Raw genomic sequence first — 18027 nt, forward strand, 5'->3', positions numbered from 1 at the left:
CACTCAGTGCATGGGCCTACAGGGTCAATCGCCACGGCAGCCATCCATGTCCGTCGATGGTTTTGTTTCTATCCAGGAAAAGCAAGTTTGCTGGTCCTATAGCTTTGGCACAGGCTCCCCACTCCCCAGTAGCAGTTCATAGTCTTTCTCAAATATCTCTGTCAAACATTGCCGAATCCTTCCAGGCTGCCAAATGCATGTGCTAAATTCGCCCTAAAAACCAATGCATGTGTTTCATAAAAAGAAACAAAAATCCAATAAATGTGGTCTTCTATAAGGGTAGGATACAGCTCGGCGAATCGAACACTTGCCAGACTCTCCACGACCTATATAGAAACCTCCTCACGTACGCTTACCATTTGAACTCGCCAGTGCTGCGCTCTCGTCCGACCACATAGCGTCTGCAAACCATTCATTTGCTCGCCGTGAAGGATCGAGTTCTTGAACAGCTTTGGCGATCGATCTAGGGAGCGCGGGCCGCCCGGGCGTGCGTGCATGGCTGTGCTGTCTTCTGCGAAGCGCGTCCTCCCGTGCGCCTCGGCCGGCGGGGTCAGCGGCGGCCTCCGAGCTCTACTCGGGACGGTGCGTGTGCCTGCGCGCTTCTCTCGTGTGTTACAGTTGAGATCCCCATCTATCTACACAAGCACCACAAACCATGGCCGCCGGGCCTGGCGTTTTTATTTATTCACCTTGTTTCTGTTGAGAGGAGCATTTCTCCCGGCCGTTTGCGATCGATTTATATATCCGTGTCCAAGATGCTCTGCCGTCCTGCCTCCATGAGGTCGATCGGAACTCACAGCAGGCGCCTTCTCTGTGTGCAGGACGGAGGCGGCCGCTCTCTTCTCCCGTCCCGGTGGAAGTCGTCGCTGCCGCAGCTGGACCCCGTCGACAGGTGCGTGAGTGACATGCAGGTTCATTGTTACTTTCCTGTGATTGGTTTTGATTCGTTTGCTGCAGTCCGATCGCCAATGGTTTTAAGACATTTTGCGCCGTTCGTCACACTCAACGCTTGTGATGTTTTGCCACCGGGGCATGCGTGTGCGGTTGGGCTGCAGGTCCGACGAGGAGAGCGGCGGCGACATCGACTGGGACAACCTCGGCTTCGGGCTCACCCCGACGGACTACATGTACGTCATGCGGTGCTCGCGGGAGGAGGGCGGCTTCTCCCGCGGCGAGCTCGCCCGCTACGGCAACATCGAGCTCAGCCCCTCCTCCGGCGTCCTCAACTACGGCCAGGGGCTGTTCGAGGGGCTGAAGGCGTACAGGCGGTCGGACGGGGCCGGGTACATGCTGTTCCGGCCGGAGGAGAACGCGCGGCGGATGCAGCACGGCGCGGGCCGCATGTGCATGCCGTCCCCGTCTGTCGAGCAGTTCGTGCACGCCGTCAAGCAGACCGTCCTCGCCAACAGGCGCTGGGTACGTACGTGGTGGCCATTGGTTTACTCTTTTTTTGACGTGGCCATTGGTTTACTCTTTCATTCACGTGATGAGTGCACGCCATGCTCATGAGCTTCCATGACCGATCGATCTCTGCGCTGCAACCACGGTTTCAGGTGCCGCCGCAAGGCAAGGGAGCGCTGTACATCAGGCCGCTGCTCATCGGGAGCGGGGCGATCCTCGGGCTGGCGCCGGCCCCCGAGTACACCTTCATGATCTACGCCGCGCCTGTGGGGACATATTTCAAGGAAGGCATGGCGGCGATAAACCTGCTGGTCGAGGAGGAGATCCACCGCGCGATGCCGGGCGGCACCGGCGGGGTCAAGACCATCTCCAACTACGCGCCGGTGAACATCCTCTCTACTCAGTAGCCGGTGATTTCTTCTTCACGTCGTTTCTAGAAAACGTGATGTATTTTTTTTTCCCGTCAGGTGCTCAAGCCGCAGATGGACGCGAAAAGCAAGGGGTTCGCGGACGTGCTGTACCTGGACGCGGTCCACAAGAGGTACGTCGAGGAGGCCTCCTCCTGCAACCTCTTCGTCGTCAAGGGCGGCGCCGTCGCGACGCCGGCGACGACGGCAGGGACCATCCTGCCGGGTGTCACGCGCAGGAGCATCATCGAGCTCGCCAGGGATGACGGCTACCAGGTCGATCAATGCAATCCACTCCACTCCACTACTACTGCCCACCACTCAACTGTACCGTGACAACGAACTCAAGTTGTGGTATGTGCTTGTCAAGCAGGTCGAAGAGCGCCTCGTCTCCATCGACGATCTCGTCGGCGCAGACGAAGTGTTCTGCACGGGAACGGCCGTCGGCGTCACCCCGGTGTCGACCATCACCTACCAAGGGACAAGGTAAATCGAACTCGTGCAGATATTCTTCACGTTGAGCTGGCTAATACAACAAAGATGCTTGTTAGATTCAGTGCTGAGATCTGTACTGATTGTTGTGCGTGCAGGCACGAGTTCAGGACTGGGGAAGACACGTTGTCGAGGAAATTGTACACGACTCTCACATCGATCCAGATGGGGCTGGCAGAGGACAAGAAAGGATGGACGGTAGCGATTGATTGATTGATTAGGAAAAGAGCATGGGCGCATGCAGCGCCAGAAGCATCCAGTATTGTTTTAGTATTATCTTTGCAAATGTGAATAATTATCATGGTGATCATATCTCGCGCTAGAATTTGAAAGTTACGTGCCCCGGTCATCAGCGGCTTCAAATTTGGGCACGGAAAGAAATCGATCTGCTTGACACTTATTTGCCAATGCATCGTGTTCAACTGTTCATGCATGACGACAACTTGGTGGAGACGTCACAACTCTAACATTATAATCACATTAGATGTTGAATTCTGTTGGAAATGCATGGAGATTCTATATATTCCCTTCGCCCGGAATTAATTGCTTAAATAAAATGTGTTTAGACGTATTTAAATAGTGAAATATGTTTAAATTATTGCTTTTCAGAGGCATTTATAACTGATCCCCTATAACCGTTAGTGCTTGTTCGATTAGTCCCTTCTCTAAAAGGATTGAAGAGGTTAGAAGAGGATTGAGGAGGATTTTGACTTGCACGGGATTTAATCCCTTACAAACCCCTCAATTTCCTTCAAATCAGATGCAACCGAACAGGGCCTTAGTGAAGTATATTAAGTTTTTCACTTCACTAACTGGCATTTAGCCGATCCTCAATCCGGCTTAACAGAGTATAATTTTATTCGTCTTTCTAAAAAAATTATATTTTTACTCCCTCTTTCTTTCATCGAGTAAAACGACACGACTCTCCTTTGCTGCCACTCCCTCCCCTCCCACGCCGCATCTTCGGCCCCGCCGCCCCTCCTACCCCTCCCCCTCTCCATGTCGTCGTCGTTCGGCCGCCGGGAAAACCTTGTATGCCTCTGTCACTGTCCTCCACCACCTCCTCGTCTCGTTGTCGGTCAAAAATCAAGGGGATCTGCGCTTGTTGTCGCCGTCATCGGATTTGGCATTTTCGGATGCCGACGGCCGTGCCTTGCCATGGATTGGCCAGGAAGTGTCCCACACAGCCCGGACAAAGCCTCCACGCCGCATGTAGGTACCGTCTCTTCCTCTAGCCACACTAACCGCTCCCATCGCCGGTTCATCTATAAATACAAGGCCGATCATCGTTCGAGCTCGGCGCTCGCGCAATGACTGACCGATTTATAGCTCTCGATCATATAGTGCGACGACTGCACACGGCAAGTGGTGCATCGAGTTTCTACCACGCCGCAACATCCCAGATGGGTGTTCTTCAAATGCAAAAACGATCGGTATGTGCTTGTTTTGGTTTGGTTTTTCATCGGATTCGGTTCAATTTCGGTAGCTCATTGGTGCGCATCTATGTGTGTAGGGTGATGGATGCTCGTTTTGGTATTGAGAAGAAGAATACATGAATCTATTGATAGCACGAAAATAAGTAGATGTCGGTGCACTTGTTGCTAGAATTGAGGTCGAACATAGACTAGATGTGACACTAGAGAAGAAATTAGAAGGGAAGCAATGTCTACTTCTTTAGAATCAAAGAAGAAAAATGAAGTATGCAAGAAACTGCGGATCAATAATAAAGGCATCAAGAAGATATTAATTCAACTAGTGGGAGTAGTTATGTAGGTTGGATATCTTCTAAAATGTCTAATTATGGTTTTTGTTTCCTTTGATCTTGTTCTTCTAGCAAAGAATTGATAAATTATTATGTAATTCAATGTTGTTGAATAAAATAAAGAAGCAAAGAGATGTGTTTCAATGGTCGAAATTGAAACGCAAATGAGAAAATATATATTCCGCTAAGTTTAGGGGATCAGCTAGGTTCAATCAAAATTTAGTGAAGTATATATACTACATTAAGCCTTTTATTTACTCCGTTAACTTATCGGGGGTCGGTTTGAGTTGGCCTAACATCATCGTCACGTCAGATGTTGAATTCTACTTCCTCTGTATTTAAATACTTATAGTAAAAATAATTAAACTAGTTTTTTTAACTATAAGTATTTAGATACAAACTGAATAATGGCAATGTATGGAGATTCGATGTTGCTAGTACTTTGATACTTCGATATGTTCACGTTGTTGCTCTCTAACATCATCGTCACATCAGATGTTGAGTTCTGGCGGCTGAACAACAAGCAAAGAATTGCACGACTGCATGCGGCACATGCCACATGGTAGGCAGGAAAGAAGCGTATGCCAAACCGTAAGTCACCGATTTTTCTCAGGCTCCACGTACGCATGCCAATCCAGACCCAACGTGCATGCTTACTGGAATTCTCTTCTTTTTGAATCCTTGATTCAAGGAACTCAATACGGAAACAGCACGGGTCTGTCTTGTTGTTCAGCAGATCTGATCCGATCGGGGGACAGGATAATGTGTCAATCAAGTTGTGGCAGTGCTGCCTAGTCGGAGATGTGTCATCATATGTTGTTGTTTTCTTGTTTTGTTTTTGCAGTGCTCATAATCTCATATGTGGCCGTGTGTGATATGTGTGGTTAGAGCATCTCTTCCCATTAGGATGTTTTGAATTCTTGAATAGCAGACCCCTTAAAATTGTAATTTGTAAAACTGAGATAAGGTCGAAAAAATGCATTTTAAGGATTTCTTTTAATTCTCGGATAAAGAGCTCCTTCCTTCATTCTGGTCGTCACCGTCCCTTCCCCAGTCGACCGCGGTGGCCATGTCGGCCGCACCCAACCCCATCGGTCGCGCCCCATCGCCTGTCGGCATTGTCTCGTCGCCCCTCGGCCGTGCCCCTTCACCACGCCGGCCGAGCCCAGCCTCGTCGGTCGCGCCCCGTCGCTCGTCGACTGCGTCGGCCGAGCTGTGCCCCTTTGTCGGATGGTCTGGAAGGATTACGGCGGTCAGGCTGAGGTCACGGGAGGCCATAGCGATGTCGAGCTCCAATTCGAACCGACGACGATCGATTTCAGCGTCTAGCGGCCCTTTCCGATGTGCGGTGATGAATTCCGACGAGTTTTCGATGGATTCCAGCAAACTTCACGGCGGCGTGTTTGCTCCGAGGAGGTTTGACCGGCATACGGGACCCCCTCGGTCCGGTCTTTCAATCTTCAAATATAAGGGTCACTGGTGTGGGTTTTTAGTGCGCCTTCAAGAATTTACGGGTTGGACCACTTTTACGGTTTCTGTTCTGGACACTTTTTTCGACCAAAACTGTAAAACAAAAAAATTATAAGGGTTTGACCACTTATAATGTGTATGCTAGAGTTGCTCTTATATCCAGTGTAGGTCTATTTTCATATTAGAGTGTCTCCAACCTGAGACCCCACTTCCCCCACCGGACGGACAGTGCGGACACCACCCGAAGTCTGGACCCAAAAAAACTGCTTAACTGAATCCTCAAACGCAGTCCATTTGACTGGGCTGTCCGGCACCCGTCAAACCAAACCCATATGTAGGCCGGGTTCGGGGCCACCTGGGCGCATCAGAACGTGTCTGTCATGTCAGATTTGATAGGCTGGAGGATGCATCTCAAATTGTCCTTAACCCTCGCATGACCTGCTTTCTACCCTATGTGCTACCTCGTTCGTGTTGCCCCTTGCCTAGCTCTACCGCCATCCCTAACCCACGGGATCGCTACCACGGGCCCCCAAACCCCTCCCTACCATCCTTGTCGCCCCTGACACGGTCCTTGCCCCGGACACCGTCTCGGTACGTCCTACTTCGTCGGACATGCACCTCTCATGTCATGGGGTCGACGAAATGTATTAACTAATTTTTAAGATTCTTTTATTCACTTGTAGACAGGGATGGATTGCTTGAATGATGATTTTGATTACATGGAGCTTGATGACTACATATTCAAGGAGTTCATAGATTCGTCTAATTCAAACATCAAGAACGACGAAGATGCTCACATGATGGTGATTATGAGTATCCAATAGGAAATGAGAAGAAAGAGAAACATGTTCTCTATTTCAAGTGTTCGATAAAGGGCAAAATATTTGTAGCCCTAGGTTGAATAAATGGTGCAAAGAGTCTCTACAATGAATACTTCAAACTCGTCCCAGTATTCCATGGGCGTTTTTTGAGTGTCACTTTCAGATGGGCATCCTTTTGTTCCGGTACGTACTAAATGTTGTGAATAAATATGATCCCGGCTACATGTTGAGTAAGGATTGTTGTCTATCCTATGCAAAAATGCATGGCTACCCTTAGAATGATTGGATATGGTAAAGCCGCAGATCTTGTTGATAAGTATGTCCGGATGAGGGAGAGCACATTCATTGAGGCCATGGAGAAATTTCCCTACACCATGGTGGAGGTGTTTGGACCGGAGTACTCGAGAGAAGCAAATGTTGAGGACACAGAAGCTAGTGGCAATTGGAGAAACAATAGCTTTTTCAGGTAATTGGAGAATCAAATGCTTGGTTCAGTCAATTGCATGCATGGCAACGAAAAAATTGCCCAACAGGTGCGATTAGTACCAAGGTCACACCAAAGAGTCTACTAACATACTTGACGCGGTGACATCTAAGGATTTATGGACTTGGCATGCTTTCTTTGGCATGTCAGGTTCTCACAACGATATCAATGTTCTTCAACTATCTTCATTATTCAAGAGACTTTGTGATGAGGATGCTTCAATGTGCAACTACACCATCAGCGGGCATGGCTACAGCATGGGGTCTACCTTCTGATGATATATGTCCTCAATGTGCGGCGTTTATGAAAACTATATCTGATCCCCAAGCTAACAAATGATGCCTCTTTGCACAAATGCAAGACAATATTTGATCCCTAAGGTAACAAATGATGCCTCTTTCCACAAATGCAATAAACGGCTAGGAATGATGTGGAGACGGCATTTGAAGTGCTCCAAACTCATTGGAGTATTGTTTGTGGAGCTGCAATGATGTGGGATCTGAATATATTGTAGCAGGTGATGACCTCATGTGTAATGTCGACATGATTGTGGAGGATGGGGTGAAGGGGCTTGTAACGTCTAATATGCGGTACTTTCCTTATTAGGGGTGAGGCCTCAAAAGGGGAAAGAGTCGCATCTAAGCGTTTCGCAAGCAGGATAAACATTGCAATACATAATATATGGAAGAGTAATAAGATTCGGCTTACACTCTCCACAAGTTAAATTACAGTTCCACACAACCATTCACTATTCAAACAGAAAACATGGTCCGACTACGAACAAATTAAACGACAAACGCTAATGTTATCCCGCCTTCATAGGCTCTTGATCACGACCAAGGATCTCTAGTCATTGGGGTACGTCATGTACATCTGACCACTGTCCTCGTCAAACTCCCACTTGAGCTGGTTATCCTCGAAAGCATATGCATCTGCGGTACCTGTACCTGTGCGTGGTTGTTGTAATCCGTGAGCCATGAGGACTCAATAATCTCATGACCATGGTATCGAGTGTGACTAAGTTTTTAGGTGAGGAAGGGGTATGTGTTTGAGTTTGCAGCATCACTAAGCATTTATGGTGGCTAAATTATGTTGAACAAGAATTAAAGGTATGGTGGTCTACGCATGACATTCGTGACTAAGTATAATCACTAAGTGATTATGAGCACCTAATTTCGTTAGTCATAACCCCACCGTGTTCTCGATCAGAGAAGGAACACTCAAGGAAACAGTCATGGTCATGCACACAGTTGGCAGGTTATCAAATAAGTTACTTCAAGTTATCTAGAACCGGATGTTAACAAAGTTTCCATGTTTGCCACATAATCGCGGGCATGTATTTCCGAAAGATTCAACCCTACAGGGTGCTCCGACTAATCCATCATAAATTACTACAAGACGCATAGAAGTCCTCGATCACGAAACTCGTGATCTCGTCGGATTCCTTAGTGGAAAACCTCAACTCTGAGAAAAACCCAAAGTCTCACCAGAATCCCAATGCACAAGATATATCGTTAAGGTAAGACAAGTCCAGCAAGACCACCCGACGTGTCGATGGACCCGATAAGAGCCGTGTATCTTGTTCTCAGGACACGACGGATGAGCACTACGTACAGTGGACGGATAGATACCCCCCGAGTTGCCCCGGGTGGCCCTGCAAGTGGCTCTAGTTTGGTCCAACACTCATCAGGAGCACTGGCCCGGGTTGTTGATTAAGTTTCCTCGGGGTAGTTATTCCCTATGCCTTTTATTATTAGGTTATTAGCAAATTTAACACCAAAGTTGGGTGTTGCCAGACAAGCCTTAACATTAAACAATTTACCAAGGGGGTCCCCATAACAACCCCGAATGTGTTAGGAGCACTCAATTATGGAATAAAACACCGGTAACCGAAACTATGGCGGCAAAAGCGGAACAAATCACCTACCAAAATGCCAGGCCTTCCGCCTTTTACCAAGTATATAGGTGCATTAATTAAATAACATTTAAATAAGATGATAATCAAATTGCCCATGTTATCACATGGACCAGCTTGCACCTGCAACTAGCAATGCTATAAGAGGGTTGAGCAAGCACTAACTTAGCCAAACAATATTTGCTAGGAGGTGAAAGGTTAGAGGTTTCATGGCAATGTTTGGAGGCTTATTTATCAGGTGCTAGGCAGCGATAAGTAACGATGAAAACGGTTCAACTAGGCACAACAAAGCTAGATACGATGTCAAGGTCACGATCATCTTGCGTGTGAGATTTTCAGACTGGAACTGTTCTTGATCTTTCTGAACGTACTCAACGGAATCCTTGAACTTGTTCTCAGCACCCGATGCCACCCAAAATAAATAAGAAACCAATAAACACCAGCAAGTGACAATGCGACAAGCAATATGATGCATGTGTGGCATGAAAGGAAGCATGGCATTGCTATACTAGTTATCTTCCATGCATTATTTGAGTTATTAATATTCTGGATAGAACCTCAAACTAACTTATTTAGACATGCATGATCATGGTAGGAATGGATGCTTCATGATAAAACGGTGCAAAAACATACAAAGAACGTCATGAACCGAGTTACGAAACTCCCAGAAACTACAAAACAAGATACGGAAGCCTACGGAGACAAAATAACAATAAACTAGATGCTAAGGGAATCCTCTCATCTACTGGAGTATCATTATGATAGCCCGAGACCGATGCTCCAGAAGATTTCCCTTTTATTCCGCTGTCGTCGGGTTAATTATTGTTTGTCGCACTCATCATCGCATCATGTGCATCATCTGCATTGTATCGGCGGTCTGTTGCTGCCAGTTTTCAAAAACTTGTATCCGTTATTAGTTGCCGGTTCTCTTTGTGTTCGTCGTTGACCGTTTTGAGTCCAATCACACACACACACGCCCGCGACATCGTTTAATCTTGTTTTTAAAAGTGGGTATAAAACTTTCTCAGATTTGGTTGAAACTTGGTGTGCGGTCTTATTTTAATGTAGGTAGACTGCCTGCCAAATTTCGTCGCAATCGGAGTTCGTTTGATATCCCAACCGTTAAACCTATAGCGGCATTATAGCCGGTACAACATCGGACGTTTTGCGTTTTTTTAAACTCTGTCGCCGGGTTGCCTATTTTCCCTCTCATCTCCACCTAGCCCGTGTGCACAGTTGATAACCCACAAGTATAGGGGATCGCAACAGTTTTTGAGGATAGAGTATTCAACCCAAATTTATTGATTTGACACAAGGGGAAGCGAAAGAATATTCCCAAGTATTAGCAGTTAAGTTGTCAATTCAACCATACCTGAAAGATTTATTATCTGCAGCGAAGTATCAGTAGCAAAGTAGGGTGATAGGAGAGTAGCAACAGTAACCAGTAGCAGCAAAGTGACAGCAGTAGCGGCAAAGTAACATAGCAAGGACCAGTAGTAAAAGACTCGTGGGCATTGGATTGGTGATGGATGATTATGCCGGATGTGATTCATCATGTAACAACTATAACACGGAGAGATAAGTAACTAGCTCCAGTTCGTCAATCTAATGTAGGCATGTATTCCGTATGTAGTCATACGTGCTTAGGGAAAAGAACTTGCATGACATCTATTGTCCATCCCTCCCATGGCAGCGGGGTCCAAAAGGAAACTACGGGATATTAAGGTTCTCCTTTTAATAAAGAACCGGACCAACGCATTAGCACTTTGTGAACACATGAACTCCTCAAACTATGATCATCATCGGGAGTGGTTCCGGTTATTGTCACTCCGGGGTTGCCGGATCATAACACATAGTAGGTAACTACAACTTGCAAGATCGGATCTAAAACACACATATATTGGTGACAACATAATAATTTCAGATCTGAAATCATGGCACTCGGGCCCTAGTGACAAGCATTAAGCATGGCAAAGTAGTAGCAACATCAATCTCAGAACATAGTGGATACTAGGGATCAATCCCCGTCAAAACTAACTCGATTGCATGATAGATCTCATCCAACCCATCACCGTCCAGCAAGCCTACGATGAGATTACTCACGAACGGTGAAGAGCATCATGGAATTGGCGATGAAGGAAGGTTAATGATGATGATAGCGACGATCTCCCCTCTCCGGAGCCGAGAACGGACTCCAGATCTGCCCTCCAGATGAAGAACGGGAGGTGGCGGCGCCTCCGTATCGTAAAACACGATGAACCCTTCTTCCTGATTTTTTTCCGGGCGAGACGGACTAAATAGAGCTGGATTTGGAGGCGGTGGAGTGTCGTGGGCTCCACAAGCCTGCGAGGCGCGGCCAGGGGGGCCGCGCCTGGTGGGCTTGTGGGCTCCACGCTCCACATCCTCCGCTGATTCTTGCGCCAGTATTTTTCATAAATTCCAGAAAAATTCTCCGTAAAATTTTAGGTCATTCCGAGAACTTTTATTTCTGCGCAAAAACAACACCATGGCAATTCTACTGAAAACAACGTTAGTCCGGGTTTCAAATCATGCAAATTAGAGTCCAAAACAAGGGCAAAAGAGTTCGGAAAAGTAGACACGACGGAGACGTATCAACACCGCACAGAACCTTCGCGCAACCTAGTCCAAATTCACCCCGGACCCGAACCGGGCGGTCGTGACCGTCGGATCCAAATCAACCCCGTTTTACCGCAAACCGTCATCGACTTTCCAATAGGACCCCCCTAGCTTATTTTACGCGAACGTTCGATTTAGATTGGAGGGCCGATTAGACCCTTGTTGAAAATAGTGGGTTTTTTTATGCGATCCGGGGTCAATGCCTAACCTAACCATAGCCCAGTCGGCCCAAGGCCAACCTACCCCCCGCTAGCCCAAGCGCAGGACCTGCTCTGCATGATCCCCATCTCCTCTCTTCCTTGATCCTTCTTCTCCCCCTCATTCCCTCCAGCGCTGCCACAAACAACGCACCCTCACATGAGCACCACTAGGGAGGCCCCGATCCCCATGGCTGCCCACCCTTCTGCGCGCGCCCTTCTCCCTCGCAAGCTCCTCGCCTCAGCGTCCTCTCCACCTGCCAGCCCCACCGTCGTTCCGGTCAGCCCCACAGCAACCCATCCCCAAGTAGCCTCGAGGGTCTCCTCCTCCACCTTCGCCTCTCCGTTGTGCAGGCGCATCCCCGATGGCCTGCCGTGCCTCGCTCCCCATCCCGCGCCGTCGTTCACACCGCAGGGAGCCTCGCGCCCTCGTGCAAACCTCCGTCGGTTGAGCTCCCCCTCGCCTGCCGCGTCCGCCCGTCGGCCCCGCAGCGCCTCCCATGGCACTCGACCGCCTCCCGCCTCTCATGGCCTTGGCTCTGCCCAGTCTTCCCACTGGCCGCATCGCCCAACCTCCTCACGCGCGCACAGGGCCGCTTCCTCACAACTGCCAATGCCCCAGGCCGTGCCATTTTTCCCCATCCATGAGCTGACCGAACCCCTTTGCCTCCTCCAACATTTGCAGTTTGCTGCTCCTGCCGCCTGCTATTGATGTAACCTACTGTTGCCTCTGATGTGTGTTGTTGTTGTCGCCGACCGTGTCGTGGATCCTTGCTGCCTTCGGATGTAATTGGTTTGGGTTGGACATTTGGAGGCGTCATCCGTAAAGTTTGGTGTCATTTCGATTTGGTTCACGCAAGTGCAAGACGACCATGTTTCTTGTGAACGTCAACTCCCGAAGATCGTGGATTCTCCTAGTTCCTCTTAAACCAGTGTAGCACTACCATCGACAAGATCACGAGTTTCACTACTTCCAAAACATCCACAACGACTCATGTACAACTATGTGATACGTCTCCAACGTATCTCCAGTGTTTTATATGCATGAATATGCTATTTTATATCTTTTTTGGGACTAACCTATTAACTCAGTGCCAAGTGCCAGTTTCTGTTTTTTCCGTGTTTTTGACCCTTTTTCAGACGGAGTCCAAATGGAACGAAACTTTCGCGATGATTTTTTTTGGACCAAAAGAGACCCCCGAAGATTTGGAAGAAGGCCAGAAGAGCCACGAGGGAGTCACAAGCCCAGGAGGCGCCCCCACCCCCTAGGTCGCACCTACCAGGCTTGTGACTGTTGGAATTATGCCCTAGAGGCAATAATAAATATAGTTATTATTATAATTCCTGTATCAAGGTAATTGTTTATTATCCATGCTATAATTGTATTGAATGAAGACTCATTTACATGTGTGGATACATAGACAAAACACCGTCCCTAGCAAGCCTCTAGTTGGCTAGCCAGTTGATCAAAGATAGACAGTGTCTTCTGATTATGAACAAAGTGTTGTTGCTTCATAACTCGATCACGTCATTAGGAGAATCACGTGATGGACTAGACCCAAACTAATAGACGTAGCATGTTGATCGTGTCATTTTGTTGCTACTGTTTTCTGCGTGTCAAGTATTTATTCCTATGACCATGAGATCATATAACTCACTGACACCGGAGGAATGCTTTGTGTGTATCAAACGTCGCAACGTAACTGGGTGACTATAAAGATGCTCTACAGGTATCTCTGAAGGTGTTAGTTGAGTTAGTATGGATCAAGACTGGGATATGTCACTCCGTGTGACGGAGAGGTATCTCAGGGCCCACTCGGTAATACAACATCACACACAAGCCTTGCAAGCAATGTAACTTAGTGTAAGTTGCGGGATCTTGTATTACGGAACGAGTAAAGAGACTTGTCGGTAAACGAGATTGAAATAGGTATGCGGATACTAACGATCGAATCTCGGGCAAGTAACATACCGAAGGACAAAGGGAATGACATACAGGATTATATGAATCCTTGGCACTGAGGTTCAAACGATAAGATCTTCGTAGAATATGTAGGATCCAATATGGGCATCCAGGTCCCGCTATTGGATATTGACCGAGGAGTCTCTCGGGTCATGTCTACATAGTTCTCGAACCCGCAGGGTCTGCACACTTAAGGTTCGACGTTGTTTTATGCGTATTTGAGTTATATGGTTGGTTACCGAATGTTGTTCGGAGTCCCGGGTGAGATCACGGACGTCACGAGGGTTTCCGGAATGGTCCGTAAATGAAGATTGATATATAGGATGACCGCATTTGATTACCGCAAGGTTTTCGAAGTTACCGGGAATGTACCGGGAATGACGAATGGGTTCCGGGAGTTCACCGGGGGGCAACCCACCCTGGGGAAGCCCATAGGCCTTGAGGGTGGCACACCAGCCCTTAGTGGGCTGGTGGGACAGCCCAAAAGGGCCCTATGCGCCTAGGAAAGAAAATCAAAGAGAAAAGAAAAAAAAGAGGAGGTGGGAAGGGAAGGAAGGACTCCCACCCACCAAACCAAGTCCAACTCGGTTTGGGGGGGAGCCTTCCCCCTTGGACTCGGCCGACCCCCTTGGGGCTCCTTGAGCCCCAAGGCAAGGTCCCCTCCCTCCCACCTATATATACGGAGGTTTTAGGGCTGATTTGAGACGACTTTTCCACGGCAGCCCTACCACATACCTCCACAGTTTTTCCTCTAGATCGCGTTTCTGCGGAGCTCAGGCGGAGCCGTGCTGAGACGAGATCATCACCAACCTCCGGAGCACCGTCATGCTGCCGGAGAACTCTTCTACCTCTCCGTCTCTCTTGCTGGATCAAGAAGGCCGAGATCATCGTCGAGCTGTACGTGTGCTGAACGCGGAGGTGTCGTCCGTTCGGTACTAGATCGTGGGACTGATCGCGGGATTGTTCGCGGGGGCGGATCGAGGGACGTGAGGACGTTCCACGACATCAACCGCATTCACTAATGCTTCTGCTGTATGATCTACAAGGGTACGTAGATCACTCATCCCCTCTCATAGATGGACATCACCATGATAGGTCTTCGTGCGCGTAGGAAAATTTTTGTTTCCCATGCGACGTTCCCCAACAGTGGCATCATGAGCTAGGTTCATGCGTAGATGTCTTCTCGAGTAGAACACAAAAAATTTTGTGGGCGGTGATGTGCATTTTGCTGCCCTCCTTAGTCTTTTCTCGATTCCGCGGTACTGTTGGATTGAAGCGGCTTGGACCGACATTACTCGTACGCTTACGAGAGACTGGTTTCATCGCTACGAGTAACCCCGTTGCTCAAAGATGACTGGCAAGTGTCGGTTTCTCCAACTTTAGTTGAATCGGATTTGACCGAGGAGGTCCTTGGATGAGGTTAAATAGCAACTCATATATCTCCGTTGTGGTGTTTGCGTAAGTAAGATGCGATCTTACTAGATACCCATGGTCACCACGTAAAACATGCAACAACAAAATTAGAGGACGTCTAACTTGTTTTTGCAGGGTATGCTTGTGATGTGATATGGCCAACGATGTGATGTGATATATTGGATGTATGAGATGAGCATGTTGTAATAGAAAATATCGACTTGCACGTCGATGGTACGGCAACCGGCAGGAGCCATAGGGTTGTCTTTATACTAACGTTTGTGCTTGCAGATGCGTTTACTATTTTGCTAGGATGTAGCTTTAGTAGTAATAGCATGAGTAGCACAACAACCCCGATGGCAACACGTTGATGGAGATCATGGTGTGGCGCCGGTGACGAGAAGATCGTGCCGGTGCTTTGGTGTTGGAGATCAAGAAGCACGTAATGATGGCCATATCATGTCACTTATGAATTGCATGTGATGTTAATCCTTTTATGCACCTTATTTTGCTTAGAACGACGGTAGCATTATGAGGTGATCTCTCACTAAAATTTCAAGACGAAATTGTGTTCTCCCCGACCGTGCACCGTTGCTACAGTTCGTCGTTTCGAGACACCACGTGATGATCGGGTGTGATAGACTCAACGTTCACATACAACGGGTGCAAAACAGTTGCGCACGCGGAACACTCCGGTTAAGCTTGACGAGCCTAGCATGTGCATACATGGCCTCAGAACACATGAGACCGAAAGGTCGATCATGAATCATATAGATGATATGATTAGCATAAGGATGCTTACCACTGAAACTATACTCAACTCACGTGATGATCTGACTTGAGCTAGTGTAAGTGGATCATGAACCACTCAAATGACTAGAGAGATGTACTTTTTGAGTGGGAGTTTAGCGAATAATTTGATTAAGTTAAACTCTAATTATCTTGATCATAGTCTAAGTCCACTTTGAATATATTTGTGTTGTAGATCATGGCTCACGCGACAGTCACCCTGAATTTTAATACGTTCCTAGAGAAAGCTAAGTTGAAAGATGATGGAAGCAACTTTGTAGACTGGGCTCGTAATCTTAAGCTAATCTTACAAGCTGGGAAGAAGGATTATGTCCTTAATGCTGCGCTAGGAGATGAACCACCCGCTACGGCTGATCAGGATGTTAAGAACGCTTGGTTAGCACGTAAGGAGAACTACTCAGTAGTTCAATGTGCAGTCTTGTATGGCTTAGAACCGGGACTTCAACGTCACTTTGAGCGTCATGGAGCATTTGAGATGTTCCAGGAGTTGAAGTTTATCTTTCAGAAGAACGCCCGGATCGAGAGGTATGAGACCTCCAATAAATTATATGCTTGCAAGATGGAGGAGAACTCGTCTGTCAGTGAACATGTGCTCAAAATGTCTGGGTACTCAAACCGTCTAGCTGAGCTGGGTATTGAACTCCCGCAAGAGGCTATCACTGACAGAATCCTTCAATCACTGCCGCCAAGCTATAAAGGCTTTGTGTTGAACTACAACATGCAAGGGATGAACAAGTCTCCCGGCGAGTTGTTTGCGATGCTGAAAGTCACAGAGTCTGAACTCCGTAAAGAGCATCAAGTGTTGATGGTGAATAATACCACTAGTTTCAAGAGAAACGACAAAGGCAAGAAGGGTAATTCAAAGAAGAGCGGAAAGCCTGTTGCCAATCCGACGAAGAAACCCAAAGCTGGACCTAAGCCTGAAACGGAGTGTTACTATTGCAAGGGTATGGGTCACTGGAAGCGCAATTGCCCCAAGTATCTGGCAGATAAGAAGGCGGCCAAAGAAAAATCAGGTATATTTGATATACATGTTATTGATGTGTACTTAACCGGCTCTCTAGTAGTGCCTGGGTATTCGATACCGGTTCTGTTGCTCATATTTGCAACTCGAAACAGGAACTGCGGAATAGACGAAGGCTGGCGAAGGATGAAGTGACGATGCGCGTAGGAAATGGTTCCAAAGTTGATGCAATCGCCGTCGGCACAGTTTCACTTCAGTTACCATCAGGATTTGCCGTTATCGTTTTGGGGTTATGCATTAGAAACAGTTGCATTCACTTTAAATAGTGCACCATCAAAATCCGTTGAGACGACACCATACGAACTGTGGTATGACAAAAGGCCAAAGTTGTCGTTTCTTAAAGTTTGGGCATGTGATGCTTATGTCAAAAATCTTCAGCCTGAAAAGCTGGAACCCAAAGCGGAAAAGTGCGTCTTCATAGGTTACCCAAAAGAGACAGTTGGGTACACCTTCTATCTCAAATCCGAGGGCAAAGTGTTTGTTGCTAAAAACGGAGCTTTTCTCGAGAAGGACAAAGGGAATGACATACGGGATTATATGAATCCTTGGCACTGAGGTTCAAACGATAAGATCTTCGTAGAATATGTAGGATCCAATATGGGCATCCAGGTCCCGCTATTGGATATTGACCGAGGAGTCTCTCGGGTCATGTCTACATAGTTCTCGAACCCGCAGGGTCTGCACACTTAAGGTTCGACGTTGTTTTATGCGTATTTGAGTTATATGGTTGGTTACCGAATGTTGTTCGGAGTCCCGGATGAGATCACGGACGTCACGAGGGTTTCTGAAATGGTCCGGAAACGAAGATTTATATATAGGATGACCTCATTTGATTACCGGAAGGTTTTCGAAGTTACCGGGAATGTACCGGGAATGACGAATGGGTTCCGGGAGTTCACCGGGGGGCAACCCACCCTGGGGAAGCCCATAGGCCTTGAGGTGGCACACCAGCCCTTAGTGGGCTGGTGGGACAGCCCAAAAGGGCCCTATGCGCCTAGGAAAGAAAATCAAAGAGAAAAGAAAAAAAAGAGGAGGTGGGAAGGGAAGGAAGGACTCCCACCCACCAAACCAAGTCCAACTCGGTTTGGGGGGGAGCCTTCCCCCTTGGACTCGGCCGACCCCCTTGGGGCTCCTTGAGCCCCAAGGCAAGGTCCCCTCCCTCCCACCTATATATACGGAGGTTTTAGGGCTGATTTGAGACGACTTTTCCACGGCAGCCCGACCACATACC

At 47.8% G+C, this 18027-nt stretch overlaps 1 protein-coding gene across 1 annotated transcript; it reads left to right on the plus strand.

The window, feature by feature from the left end:
• The first annotated feature begins 286 nt into the window (after window positions 1–286).
• LOC123446753 (branched-chain-amino-acid aminotransferase 2, chloroplastic-like) lies at window positions 287–2708 on the plus strand. Its single transcript, XM_045123297.1, has 7 exons — window positions 287–582; window positions 822–892; window positions 1056–1416; window positions 1554–1784; window positions 1869–2084; window positions 2182–2294; window positions 2399–2708. Exons 1-7 carry the CDS (start codon window positions 496–498, stop codon window positions 2511–2513), a joined length of 1194 nt encoding a protein of 397 aa, XP_044979232.1. The 5' UTR covers window positions 287–495; the 3' UTR covers window positions 2514–2708.
• The last annotated feature ends 15319 nt before the right edge of the window (window positions 2709–18027 follow it).

This window comes from Hordeum vulgare, chromosome 4H (assembly GCF_904849725.1).
Source record: "Hordeum vulgare subsp. vulgare chromosome 4H, MorexV3_pseudomolecules_assembly, whole genome shotgun sequence".
NCBI classification, from domain to species: domain Eukaryota; kingdom Viridiplantae; phylum Streptophyta; class Magnoliopsida; order Poales; family Poaceae; genus Hordeum; species Hordeum vulgare.

Coding starts and splice junctions, on each gene's coding strand:
- LOC123446753 (XM_045123297.1), top strand. CDS start 496: ATGGCTGTGCTGTCTTCTGCGAAGCGCGTCCTCCCGTGCGCCTCGGCC. Junction 893..1,055: donor CAGCTGGACCCCGTCGACAG/GTGCGTGAGTGA, acceptor GTTGGGCTGCAG/GTCCGACGAGGAGAGCGGCG. Junction 1,417..1,553: donor TCCTCGCCAACAGGCGCTGG/GTACGTACGTGG, acceptor CCACGGTTTCAG/GTGCCGCCGCAAGGCAAGGG.